At 38.0% G+C, this 14,783-nt stretch overlaps 1 protein-coding gene across 1 annotated transcript; it reads left to right on the top strand.

The window, feature by feature from the left end:
- Positions 1 to 4,051: 4,051 nt before the first annotated feature.
- cd28 (CD28 molecule) lies at positions 4,052 to 8,930 on the top strand. Its single transcript, XM_027290811.1, has 5 exons — positions 4,052 to 4,181; positions 5,703 to 5,953; positions 7,211 to 7,367; positions 7,465 to 7,628; positions 8,383 to 8,930. Exons 1-5 carry the CDS (start codon positions 4,109 to 4,111, stop codon positions 8,482 to 8,484), a joined length of 747 nt encoding a protein of 248 aa, XP_027146612.1. The 5' UTR covers positions 4,052 to 4,108; the 3' UTR covers positions 8,485 to 8,930.
- The last annotated feature ends 5,853 nt before the right edge of the window (positions 8,931 to 14,783 follow it).

Genomic DNA, 14,783 nt, shown 5'->3' with positions numbered 1-14,783 from the left:
GTGACTGCATTATAATATCAGTTTGACTGAAGCAAACTTTAAATTGTTAAAGTCTGATTAACTGGGTGGGCTTAAGGGTGGATGAGTGACTGAAAGAACGATGGAGCAGGAAGATGGGGGAAAAAAAGCTGTTTGTTTTTTTACCACGTCAAAATGTTGACGTGTGTCTTTTGTTGAAGTATTTCATAATGGAATGGTTAAATTCTTGGACAGAGAGACATACTATAATGTGAGTGCCTCTGATTCTCTCAAAGACGGCAAAATTCCTTTTTTTTTATTCCAATAAGGTGTTTTATATATATATATATATTTCATCCATACAGTGATAGCATTGGCTGCCATGCAAGTTTTTGGGCTCAAGGACACATCGACACACTGATCATCTGATTAGTGGATGAAACGCTCCATCCACACCAATGTTTGGTCTCAAAATTGGCAGGAACACAACAAAAGTGTGTTTTTGCAGTGATAGAGAAAAAGGCTATATGGACTTTAAAGCTTCTGTTTAAAAATCAAACAAGTGCATTTATTAATTACAACACTCAAATAAAAGCACAGCACAGCTAAGCAACAATGCAAAATGTTTTTTGACTTATGAACAATCCTTTGTCATCAGGCAGAGGTGTGTAGAAATTCATTTGGCTTGCAGCCCTCGCTCACTCACTTCACTCCTAAAATCCCCTGGGCAACGTGTTAAGGCTGGCCAGAAGTCAGACACAAATGGTGCAGAACATTTTCAAAATTAAACACATTAGCCATATGGGGAACGGACCAAAGCAGTGTTGCTGCCAGAACATCAAATATAACAAATATTGTTAGGGACAAGTCTGTCCTCTGGAAATATTGGAAGGGACATGTCCCTGCTCTCATATGCAAACCTTAACGACACACGCCTGAGACAATTTCCTGGATTAGTGCACCTTTTTGTAACCCCAAGCCATGTCATGTTTGTGACCAAATCTGACCAAACTGTGACCATTTTGAAAGGGTGTCATTACTGTGGTCCCACAGAGCCAGTGTTGAGTTTGTCTATTCTGGGTTACTGTGGAAGCATGGTGGTTCATGGTGGAAGAGGACTTGCGGTATAAAACACAATTCCTATTTTCAGGGGATTATACACTATTGAAAATATATTTATATTCTGCTGATATATCCACCCAAATCTAACAATTGTGCCAACAGGAAAGATAACAGTAACAGTACAGACAGTTATTGAGCTTCCATGTATATCCACCTTAACTTAATGTGGAACTTTTCAGACTTGGGCATGCTCTTATTGCAGCGTCATGTGATGAATTTTCCGCATGTGCTGCCAAATTTACTGACAGCTTCTGATTTTATTTTTGCACTTTTGCACACCATACTGAAGCAATGACACCAGCGAAAACAAACCAACGTTTTCCGCGTGACTGAAGACTGTAGTGCTGACTGCAACTTCTGCAAGTCAGCTCTGTAAGATTGGGGCTTAACCCCACAGAGTGTTTCCAGGCAAAACATATATGTGACGTCAGGATGACACAGAATGTCATAACATCAGCACTTTCAATTTGATTTGACTAGAATTGCCTATTTTCCACTCTTTGCGAACCATTACTTCATATTAAGTTCGTTGGGATGTGAGAGAAATGCAGATGAGAAGAAACCGAAAAATGATTCTAATAGTCTAAAGAACCGTGGGGAAATGACAAATATAAACCATCAGATTAAAAAAATGTAAAAATCTGCTTGATTGCATCACACACTTCATTTCAACACAGCATTTCTAAGGCATTATAAGGCTTTATAAGTAGTGATATCAACAAATACACAGGGTTTGAGGTTTTTAATTTGACATGATCCACATTCCCTTTGTTGCATCAGTAAATGACAGAGCTGATGTGAAGAGAAAAATCTGTTTACAATGTTAATATGGCTGAAATAGAGCCTATTGACTTAAGAAAGGCCAATGAACCTGACCTTGGCCTATGAGAAACGTTATCCAGATTCATAGGGTTGATATAACATCAGTGTTGACATTTTCCCTTCATGGGAAGCCACTTTTTTTATCCATTAATGTATAATGCATTTCATTGTTTGATCAGCTAACTGCTCATGGTCAGTTTCCAGAGCATACTGTAGTTTCTGGATCATCCCAAGTCATGTCATGTGACGTTATTTTGGAAGTGTCAGTTTCTGTACGTCCCACTCAACACAACAGTTGTGTAATCATGATACTCCTGTACACTTTTTTTCTTCTCCCACTGAAAGAACATCGCTTTCCACTCCATTTGAAATTACTGTGTCAGAAACTATCAGACAGAGACTCAGGTAACATTGATTCAGATATTCATTGTATCTGTTAGTGGTGGGCGGATCAATCTAAATATCAATATTATCAATACCAAATTGGAATCGAAATCGGATCAATACTAGCCTGGTGAAATCGATTCTTTAGTTTAAGTTCCGCTCTTCTTTGCAATGCTGCAGTTTCGGCAAAGAGGAAACAGCCAGGTCGCCGGACTCGCTGCTCCTGTGTCAGCACAGAGCAGGAACACTTTGCTCCCGCTCCCCCCTCTTATTTTTAGATGTTTAGATGCGCCATCACGTGACGTGACTTAGACGCACAAAGCAAACAAGCAAGTTGCTGGCTCAGGTTCATCAGCACACGCAGTGCATGCGTATTTTCTCTGTGCGTGAAAATACAACAGAAGAATGGCAGAGAGGAGCACTGTGTGGCTGTATTTCAAGCCGAAAACAAGACAACAGCAAAATGTGGGATTTGTAAAAAGCTAGTCAGGTATAGTGGAAACACTACCAATTTATATAAACATGTAAAAAACCATCCAAAAGAAAACATGGAGCTGCAAAAACAGAGAGAGTAGTTTCTCAACAGTACCTGTTTTAATTTGTTTACTGGTTTGCGAGAACTTTTTATTTTCGATTTTTCTGAAAAAATGATAATAAAGCATTTTCTATTTAATTATAAACTTTGTCCTAATTCTGTCCTGGGTTTTAATTATTTAATAATAAAAAAAGGAAACATCACAAAAAACACTTAGGGTCATGAAAATTAATTACGATTTAGCAATTCAATGACGCATCCACCTTATTTATTACAAAAGTATTGGTATCGGTGTCAGCAATACTGGCCCCCAAAATATGCAGTATCGCACACCACTAGTGTCTGTTCAAAAATGTTCAGCTAACCTGTGTTTTAGCAGGAAAGACTACTAACTTCATCACATTCTTAAATATAGGGATGTTTTTTTTTTCTCTGAAATTAAATATATATCATTTACTACAGCTCCAAGGAAAAACCATCAGCAGATTTCAGAACAAAGTGTTGCCCCGTGTTACAATCATCACTGTGCTGCCTTGTGCAAAAGAGATGTCACAAATAAAATAGATAAATAAATAGAAATTAGCTAATGTACTGTAGTTCAATAGAATCCCCTTTGAATATAAATAGCATATTCATATTTTCCATTTCATTTTCCACTTTAATCTAAAACAATCAAAATTCATAGAGATTCAGCAGAAGGTGATTGATGGAAATCTAAACTAAATATTAACCCTGTAAAAGTTTCCACATGACAAGTCATTTGAGTCTTAGCGCATGTCTTTCCACCCTGCTCAAAGGTTGAACATATTTATTCAAAGGAATATCAAACTTATCAATCTTAAGAAGTTCTTGATTGAGCTGATAAATCTCATAAAACAGCAAACTGAATCTGAACAGGGCAAAAGAACCAAAACTTCACTGTGCGATGGATGGACTTTAACTGTATGTTGACTTATACACAATATACAACATAATGCATTGTTAGTGTGCAAGTCTGTTGTTCCCCAATGCTTCTTCCTTTTGTCAGAAAGTCTGTTCATTGACATTAAACTGCTTCATTAAAATCACTGAAATTAGCTCTTCTCAGCTTTCCTGCAGAACCGCAGCCGTTTAAACTTGCCGTCTCTCTTTACCGGCAATCATCATCATTTCCTGTGGCACAGAGTTTCCATGACATCTGAAGGAAACACACCACTATAAAGGTACCTTCTACTCTTATTTGCTGTATTTTAATGACATTTGTTCACTGTGAGGGTGTTTCTGTGTAACTGTAAGAGACACTGTAGGATGTTCCTGGCCCACTGTGTTATGGAATGGATTGTGCTGACAGTCCTCAGCCTCTGCCTGCCTGTGTGGAGTGGTGAGTATAAACAGACTTATGCTGATGCTATGACAGTACCATGATTGGTAACACTTTTTTGCAAATCATGTGACAAAAGCCACAGCCTGAGTAACACTGAATGTGGCAAATATTTTTCATACTTATAGAAAAACATTTTTTGTGATTCTGTTCTGTACAAACTGATATGTCCTGTGATGGTGGAGCAGTGTCCTTCCTACAACAAATGATGAACATAGATAGTAAATGCCACTCAAGACATTGTTAAGAGTAGTATCAATTTTAGGAGTATTTCCAATGCTAGATGAGAAGATCAATATAATATAACACATCTAACGCAGCAAGAAATCAAATATTTCACAAGATGTCAAACTACTCCTTTAACCCACTTACAGGTGGAGATTATAGTAAAAAGTGCTTATGGAGCAAAATGCATTTTAGCATTATCGTTGCATCAGTTTGAGGTGTGATTGCATACTGTATTTTTGTATTTATATCTAGATTTATGACTATTTTGTGTACTTCTGCATTATACTTATAGGGATAATAATGTTTCTCTTGACCTTCTGTGGTGGACCAAGTAAAAGCAATTTAGCCAGTTCACTGGCTAAAGGTGGTTCCAGATCAGTGTTTAACATAGAATATGTTAACAAGTAACAAGTAGTCAATTCAATGTTTCAGTTCAACTTCACTGATATAGCGCCAAATCATATTAGAAGTTATCTCAGTTTCCATACAGAGCAGGTCTAGGTTGTACTTTAAATAATATTATCTACAGAGACCCAAAAATTCCCACCATGAGCAAGCACTTGGCTACGGTGGTGAGGAAATACTTCCCTTTAACAGGCAGAAACCTTGAGTAGAACCCCGTCCATTGGTGGACAGTCATCTGCTCCAACCGGTTGAGTCAAAAAAAAGGAAGCAATTTGAAATTCAGTGATTACATTCCAGTATTTTGAGGTTATGGGCTGTTTCCTGTCTTGTTTGCAGACTATGGGTTGTCTGGGAGGGTAGACATCATTTTTTTTCTCTGTTTGTTCAGTGAAAAGACTAGACTGAGAGCGTTTGCTTGTCTTCTTGCCACTTCTTGACTAGCCAGCATTAAAGAATTACCTGGTTTTATTTAGCATTGGTTAGCATGTTCAAAACCCTGCAGCTTTACTGCAATGACATGACTTGTGCAGAGAGATGCAAACCACTGTTTCATTTTCTGATGTCGCCATATGTTAAACACAGGAAGTGACGTGTGGGTGTGGAGAATTTTGACTTTGTAGGTCACCTTTGACAGAGATTCCGAAAATCAAGCCAAATGTTATGTAATTCCATTTTCAGTTTACATGATTGGCTTACATTTTTAACTCTCAGCAACAAAAACATTTAATGAAAAATTTCAACGTCAAGTGTGGCTGTGAAAAGTTTGCAAACTGTTAAGTTGTTGTTTTTCAAAAAGGAAAGGTCTTGTCTGTCTTGTCTTTGCTTTTTGGGTTCAGTACAGCAGGACACAAAAACGATTTCACCTCTCACCTTCCTTTTTTTTGCCAGCTGTGAAGGTGATCCAGCCCTATAGAGTGGTGAGCACCAATGGTACAGCACAAGTCCAGTGCTTCATCCAACCGCGACCCTCCTACCACCAGATCCAGCCCCCCATCGACCAAAGCCAGCTATACCCCTACCCCAGCCCAGAAGAGCTCCGTGTGACTCTGCTGAAAGGCCTCCATGGCACAGAGAAATTCTGCTCGTCTATACTCAACTACACAGAGAAGAACAAGACAGGAGTGGAGAAGGAGGAAGAGGTAAGTTGTGGATGAATGGATGTTATTCCAACTTTAACCAACATAAAGTAATATATTAACACATTTTCTAGATCAGATTCTAAGAGATGAAGATCCTAAATGAATTGAATTTTTTTTTTTGCCACAGTTAGAAACCTTTTTCATATTCCATTAGAGGTTTTTCCTTGAAACAATGATGTCACTTATCTCTGTGCACCAATTATAACATTTGAATCAGAGTCTGATGAAAGTTGGGTCTGATGAAGCAGATTAGCTCAGTGTTTGATTTTAAAGAGTATAGAAATGACCAAGACTTTCCATGAACTATTATTGTTGCTTATTTAGTCATGAACATGGTTTTACATGTATGGATATTTAAACACTTAATCAATTTTCTTTCAATCATGGCAACAGGGGAAATGTTTTGTCACATTAAAGGTGTAAGGAGAAGGGAAATGGAAATATAGTTGCTGAAAACAGGTTCAAACTATTTTTCACCAGTTTTCAGTCTAGGATTTTGTGGGCGGTGCTTAAAGGGTGGCTTGATGACACGCTTAGGCCACCAACTTTGTTAAAAAAAATGAACAACATACAACTTTAATATTCGTAGAGTTTTACTAGAAACATTGTTAGTTTAGTCCTGAGGTTGATCCTGAAGAAAGGTTCATGTCAATGTTCAATTCAGTTATAAATTATAAAGCCCTCTTTGACAGACAGGTTTATCCACTGGGGGAAATGAATGTATTCAACAAAATGTATGGTGATATATGCATATTTCAGATTCTGAAATATTTTGTCAACAAGTCTACAGTTTGGCCTGAAGGTGGTGCTAAAGTTTATACAGTTCAAAAGGACAGGGCAACATTATATGCTTATGTAGACCTGCCCATTGGATTTTAAGCATTTATGTGAAAAATGCAATTTTAAGAAGCAAAAGATGCCTTTATGTAGAAAAAAATCTAGTTCCAGCATTCCAAAATATGGATAAGAATACGTCTTTGATAAATATGGGCTACTACATTTTAAAAACACACCAATGCAAGAAAAAACTCACACAAACAGGATTATTTATCCTCCTCCTGCCCATAAGGGTCAGCCATACATGCATTATATGGGTGTAGAGAACACAAGATCCACTGCTGTTACCATTCATTTTCTTCATGTCCTGTGAAAAACAGTCATTGTGTTCTGGTTTGGAATCATTTCTAAATAAAATATTGTAGTGAAAATGCATTTCCTAAATGCTGGATCCAAACTCATGTTTATTTTATGTTTCAGGTGCAGTGCTCTGCTTATTTGAAAGAGGGAGCTGTGGAGGTGACGGTATCCGGATTGCAAGCCACAGACACAGATATATATCGCTGTCAGGTTGAAGTCTTCTACCCACCACCGTACCTGCAGCTCACAGGCAACGGCACGCTCATTCATGTCTTAGGTGAGACTTCCACGCATGACATGCAGAGTGAGCTCACAGGTCACATGTGTCCCTGTCCTTCTTTCAGTCTAACTCTGTCCTCATCCTTTGTCCACAGAAAGCCCTGACTGTCCCATGCAGGGGGCTCACAGACAGACTGCACTGCAGGGTATTGGAGGAGAGGTTGATGAGGGTGATGAGAAGACAGAAGCAGTCAGTGTTCCTGTGGTTGTACTGGTGATACTGGTCATGTTTGTCCTCATCATCATTATCTACTTCCAGGTCAGAGCAATATTATTTTATTTTAATTCATGTCATGATTGTGCTGATATTTAATGGTATTAATAAATCGCATACATAGAACCAAGTATTATTATTATATATTATTATTATTATATTATTATTATTATTATTATCATTATTATTATTATTATTATTATTATTATATTATTATCATCTTATTATGTGAGTGTCCTCTTTTTGTTATTTGTGGTATTTACTAGTAGTAGAAGCGTCATTTATGTTTTATGCCAAAGTTAAAATTGCAACATGCCACCTGTAGTACTGCAGTAGCAGCAATAACAGTAGAGTGGTATAGTGGTACTGCACTTGTCTAAGCAGGCAAAACAGCCAGCTGACCCGGCTCCCTGCACCCATGCTCACTGTATGATAATTGGTTTGCAGATGTATGAGTTGTGCCGTTGTTTGTGGATGTTCTAATATCCAATTAGATTGGCAAAATAAGGGCCCTAGTGGGTTCTGCTTTATTGAGGCCCTAAGAAAGGCTCCTGTGAGAAACTCAAGTAATGCAGCACTTAAATTTATTGGTCAGAATAAGACACAGGATTATAAAAGCTCCAGAGCAGACTGATCTTACCACAGTAAACAGTAGTAGTAGTAGTAGTAGTAGTAGTAGTAGCAGAAGAAGCTGTTCTAGTAGCAGTAACATTATTTACTTTCTTTCTGTACAATCTGATAAAAGCTAATTGTCCTCTGTTATTTCTTGCATTCAGATCAATGTGTTTTCCATTTGCAGACACTACAGTGTGAACGAGGGAAGAGGGACATTGTAAGACCCCTGCCTGGCATGCTTCACAAATTGGATCCTTCTGCATTTTCACGTGACAACATTGCATGAAAACCACACAAATGTGTCTCCTCTACCCCAAGAATACTCACCTTTGGGCCATCATGTCCAAAGCAGCCTCGTATCTGCCTAGATGCATGAGAATAGCGTTGATTAGAAAGGAGGGTTAGAGGGATATGGTCATTATTAGCTGTTTATGAAATATCACCTCTGTTATGAGGTTCTTTTTTTCTTTGAAACACCAAAATGACATTGAGTGTCTGTGTATATTTTACTTATTAAGTATAAAAGTAATGTTTACGTTGTTGTAAACAGATTATAATAGCAGGTTGGAAGGTTTGTATAGCTACTACTGTGTAACTTCGCTAAACACTCCAGCGATGCAATGCTTTGAATCATCATTGTGGCTATTGAATCTGCCTGTGAGTATATTAATAATTACTATATTTGTATATTTTGTTGCCATTGCAATGTTAAGCAAATATTCATGTTGGATATTTCCTTAAAATGAAGTTTCTTAACTTTAAATTGTAGTTTTGTGTCATCTTTTATTATTTCTTCTAAAATATTAATCAGCTTGCTCAGGGATGAACCATACAGATCCAAAATTCAATCCAGATCATCAGCTATTTTGCCTAATCAGCCAAGTGCACAAAGACCAAAGAAACAACATAAAGAAAAAAATTAAGGGTTTACATATTGATCTGAAGTTGTGGATTCACAGAGTGGACCTTACTGTGAGTGTGTAAGTAGGTAGGTGTAGGTGTAGTGTTGAAAGTGGCTTTCTAACTCAACAAACTCTATATTTTCTTGAAACAGGTTGGTTGAGAAGCATGCAATCTATAAATCAAAACACTTCCAGTCAACTGTATACACCAATAGAATTTAAACTTTAGAGGTAAAAAATAAATGTATTGTAATCTTTGGACATGAAAGCATAAAATGACAGACAAGCTGCCACCTGTAACTTAACAACTGAGGAAGCACACAGCAGGGTAGACAGCACCATCCTCAGGCAGGGAGGGGAAACAGCACAAAAAAATCATATAATCATACTGCAATACGAATAGATGTTATGACTCAGGGTCATAACTCTGGTATCCAGTGAACCCAGAATTGAAATCTAACCGAACAGAAATAAAAACATGAACGACCTTCTTGAAATCAGGTTGAGAGAGAAATTATAAATACTAAAAGACTGTCAAATTCTAGCCACTTACGGTCTAGCCACAGTCTTTAGATAAAACACAGCAAATCAAGTAAAATGGTTTTGCCATTTGTCATAAAACCAACTAATTCAAATGAAGAAACATTTCTGTGAATGATGATTAACTGTCTGTGAGAATCATAGCCAAGCCACCTCCATGACCTGAAATCCTGCAACACAGTCGCCAGTGTCTCAGTAAGTCTCAGTAAACATAAAGAAATATAACTGATTTGACAAAAAAAGGGATCCAACATTTAACTTCTGTTTTAATTTGGCACTATATACATTCTATTGAAACTGAATTAATGACATTTGCAGCCCTAATCTATTTTCAACTTGCCATGACTACAACCCCGATTTATACACAATTCATACTTCCCGGAGGATAAACCAATTTTGATTAAAATGAGTCATATTATGGACGTGTTTTTTTTGCCACACTATGTTTTTCATTTAATTCAAGGGTGATGAGGGATCATGGTAAAATCTGCGGATTATTTGAGAAAGAAAAAATAATACATGTGAAATATTTTCAGAGAGCAGTCTGTGTATTTCAAACGTTACTATCTAAACTCTGATACTCTACCTGTTGTGTTCTGACTTTATTTCATGAATCAGCTTCTAAATTTGAGTCTGAGTCTGACTGAAATTTACGCTGTAAAATAATGACATGAAGAAGCTTAGTTTGGTTTGTAATGAGAGAGAGAGAGAGAGAGAGAGAGAGAGAGAGAGAGAGAGAGAACTGGTCGAGATACATACGTGGTAAATCAGAGTGAGGGAGATTGTTTCATAGCGGTTACGTCCAGCACACAAACACAGAGAAAGGGCTGGCTCAATTCGTGGCAGCGGCAGCTAGTAGATATTTTTATTCTATAAAGCAGTTGTCAGTGTTTCATTAGACTCGCTGGCAGTAGCATTTCCATTATGTGATTTCTGCATTAATTTGGTTTTAGGTTTTCTTAATTAATCTCTCAACCAACTGTGTGGGGCAGCTGAACTAAACACACCGTCAGCACCCTCCACAAACACTATCTCCTGACTGAGCACTATCAAAACAGAGTCTGTGCACTATAAACTGTGAAACTCTCCCAGCTGCTGTAACATTGTTTGCTTTTTTGTGTGTACCTAGCCTGTTTCTGTCTCAGAACTAAAACTATTTTTTTCATTGTTTCACAGTGGCCAAACGTCCGAACACACCTGGTTGGTCTGAATACAGTTGTGTTAGCATGCCAGCTAGCTCTACTCCTGTCACTTCACCAGATATGTCTTGAAACTAGTTGCTTCCTTGATAACCCAGCTCATCACAGACAAATGTTTATGCTGTTTATAATGAATTTACGGCCCAGTTTGTATGTCCTGTATCACGGAAAGGTCAGAGTTTCTTGGAAAAAGGACGAGGCTTCTTAGGTCTGGTAGACTCCAACTCTGTTAAGCTGCTGCTCTCGCTTGCTTCCATCGTTGTAGGGTGCTGTGTTTGCTGCAAATTTGTTTCATGCCTGTTATTTTACAGTACTCACTACCATCCTGTGATTCATAGCTGTCTTTTTTGCTTTTGTTTTTAATACAGTGAATTAATTCTGAAATCTGCATTCACTACATACAACATATTATATTTTAAATTACAAAAGTGACAATGGGAATTTTATGCACACTCAAAATCACATGTTATCTTTGGTTATTTCTTTGCTGAGAAATACATTTTGTAAAAACATGCATGAATCTGATAGATCAACAACTGTTGCATATCAATGAGCATTCTCATATGCATCATCACCACTATAAAAGTGACTAGGCTATTATAATATAGTGCTAAAGGTACAGTAATACTGCACATAAAGTAAGTAAGTAATGAGATGACTGTGGTAAGCAGTAATGTGTGTAGGAGCCTAAAGAAAGGAAGTTAACTACACCAGTACCAGCTGGAGTTCATGTTTATGTTTCTGCTTCTTTTAATATGTCATCTGTCATGTTTATATGCAGAGACCATTGCACATTTGGAATTGTTCAGTCTTATATACGTAGTATTACAGTTTTTATGGTTAAGCAAAAAAGGATTTAAATAAATTAATGTACAAGTCATTCATACTGCTTGATTTTGTTTAATTGCACACAATTATCAGATACACAAACAGACAATCATATATAAATATAATGGCAGTAGGATTGTAGTGTAGGATTGCATCATCATCATCATCACTCCATCATCATCATCATCATTACTCTATTATCATCATCAAATCATCATCATCATCATCATCATCATTACTCCATTATCATCATCATCAAATCATCATCATCATCATCATAATCATTACTCCATTATCATCATCAAATCATCATCATCATCATCATCATCATCATCATCATCATCATCATCCCATCTCCATATCATCATCATCTTCAACACCCTCAGTACTTAGACCCTTGGTTCAAGTGAGGAAAAACTTGCCCAGAAAAAACCCTTTAGGCAAACTATCAGTTCTGGTCCTGCTGGATCTCAGTGCTGCGTTTGACACTGTGGATCACAGCACACTGCTGAACAGGTTGGAAACATGGGCAGGACTCCATGGAACAGTCTTAGAATGGTTCAGGTCCTACTTGGAGGAGCGGAGTTATTTTGTGACCATTGAAAGTAATCAATCAGGTCGAGTGGCTATGACATGTGGGGTTCCTCAGGGGTCAGTTCTTGGACCCCTTTTGTTCAGCCTATATATGCTGCCTTTGGGTCAAATTCTGCAGAATTCTAATGTCAACTATCATAGTTATGCAGATGACACACAGATATATCTTGCGCTGTCCCCAGATGACTGCAGTCTTATAGAGTCATTGTGTAACTGTCTAGAGCAGTGGTCCCCAACCTTTTCCTAACTGCGGACCGGTCAACGCTTGACAATTTTAATGCGGCAGTACCGGGCCGCACAAGAATTGATCCACGGACCGGTACCGGTCCGCGGCCCGGGGGTTGGGGACCACTGGTCTAGAGCAAGTCAAAAATTGGATGAACCAAAATTTTCTTCAGTTAAATCAAGAAAAAACTGAGGTCATTGTTTTTGGCAATAAAGAGAAGAGGGTTGCTGTCAGTAAACACCTTGAGTTACTGTCTCTAGAAACTAAAGACCAAGTCCGAAACCTTGGCGTGTTGATAGACTCAGATCTGACTTTCAACAGTCACATAAAATCAGTCACCAAAACAGCCTTCTACCAACTTATGAACATATCCAGAGTTAAGGGCTTTATGTCCTAAACAGATCAGGAGAAGCTGATCCATGCTTTCATCTCCAGTAGACTTGACTACTGTAATGGTCTTTTGACTGGACTCCCCCAAAAAAGTATCAAACAGCTGCAGCTCATTCAGAACGCAGCAGCTCGAGTTCTGACCAGAACAAAGAGATCAGAACACATCACCCCAGTTCTTAAGTCTTTACACTGGCTCCCAGTTAGCCACAGAATAGATTTTAAAGTTCTGCTACTAGTTTACAAATCACTGAATGGTTTAGGCCCACAATACATAAATGACATGTTAGTAGAATATAGACCCAGTAGGGCTCTGAGATCTACTGACTCAGGTCAGATAGTGGAGCACAGAGTTCAAACCAGACACGGTGAAGCAGCATTTAGCAGTTATGCTGCTCACAACTGGAACAAACTACCAGCAGGACTGAAATCAGCCCCAACTCTTAGCACTTTTAAAACCAGGTTAAAAACTTTTCTATTTTCACATGCTTATGACTGAGCTCTTTTAAAGAATTTGTAATCATAATCCAGTGATTCGTTTAATGTTTTAAAATGTTTTCAAATTTGCTGTTTTTATTTCTATTGCTATTGCTTGTCTTAATGTCAAATGTTTTTCCTTGCCTCTGTAAAGCACTATGAATTGCCTTGTGTACAAATTGTGCTATACAAATAAACTTGCCTTGCCTTTAACAGGGAAAAAAGGTAGAAGAAACCTCAGGAAGAGCCACAGAGGAGGGATCCCTCTCCCAGGAAGGACAGATGTGCAATAGGTGTCACATGTACAGGACAAATCAACACAAACATATTGTACAGTTACAATGACTGATAAAATGACAATGAATTACAATGAATGATAAAATGACCACAGTAGCAGATATGGTAGTAATAATGACAGTAATAATATGTGTAGTGGACGTCGTGCAGGATCACAGCAGCAGCCACGATCCACGAGAACCTGCTGGACGACAGAGCACAGCATCAAAAGCAGACTGTAAAAATTAAAAAAGCCTGAGCAATCGATTGTGAGGAACAATAAATGACAGTATCATCGGCATAATGGTGGTATGAGGCATTTGACATGTTTGTGCACAAATCGTTAATGTAAATTATGAATAGTATGGGTCCTAATACTGATCCTTGAGGTACGCCTTTTGTGACCTCAAGAAAGGCTAACTCCAGCCATCTGAACACATTGTGTCTTATTGGCCAAATAATTGGCAAACCAAGAGGCAACTTGTTTGGAGACGCCATTCCTGCCAAGAATTTTTAGCAGAAGATTGTGATCTACAGTGTCAAATGCCTTAGACAGATCAATAAACAGCACCACACAGAACTTTCTCGAGTCCAAAGCCTCAAACACGTCATTAAGGACTTTTAGGGCAGCAGTAGTAGTGCTGTGATGCTTTCTAAAACCTGACTGAAGGGGACTTGTTCCGAGATTCCAAAAAAATCCTTCAATTGATCACAGACCAATTTTTCAAATACTTTTGCCAGAATACATAATTTAGAGATAGGTCTGTAATTATTAACAACTGAGGGTTCGCCTCCTTTTAACAGTGGGAGGACAAACACTGATTTCCAGACTTTAGGAAGTTTATTTGTGCTGAGGCTTAGATTAAAAATATTAGTTAAGGGCTCAGCAATTAAGTCAGCAGCCAGCTTTAGAAAAAATGGATCCAAACTATCTGGACCAGCTGATTTTTTGGAGTCCAATTTTTTTAGCGCACTATGGACCTCAGAAATAGACACAGGCTAAAAATGAAAAGAACAATCAACAGGGGGACGGCTTACAACAGAAGGTTCATCAGTTAAAACATTGCTTTTAAGAACACTGTTAAGAGAATCAAATAAGTGTCCTGCTGTGATAAAATGTTCATTAAAGTAATTTAGCATGGCACATTTATCTGTC

Source organism: Larimichthys crocea, chromosome XVIII, assembly GCF_000972845.2.
Source record: "Larimichthys crocea isolate SSNF chromosome XVIII, L_crocea_2.0, whole genome shotgun sequence".
In the NCBI taxonomy this organism is placed as follows: domain Eukaryota; kingdom Metazoa; phylum Chordata; class Actinopteri; family Sciaenidae; genus Larimichthys; species Larimichthys crocea.
Note: the sequence above shows the minus strand (reverse complement) of the source record. Positions and strands in the feature narration are given on the sequence as shown.

Excerpts from the sequence above, each read along its gene's own strand:
- cd28 (XM_027290811.1), top strand. The coding sequence starts at position 4,109 with ATGTTCCTGGCCCACTGTGTTATGGAATGGATTGTGCTGACAGTCCTC. Across the intron at positions 4,182-5,702 it reads CTGCCTGCCTGTGTGGAGTG|CTGTGAAGGTGATCCAGCCC; the intron begins GTGAGTATAAAC and ends TTTTTTTGCCAG. Across the intron at positions 7,368-7,464 it reads CACGCTCATTCATGTCTTAG|AAAGCCCTGACTGTCCCATG; the intron begins GTGAGACTTCCA and ends CTTTGTCCACAG.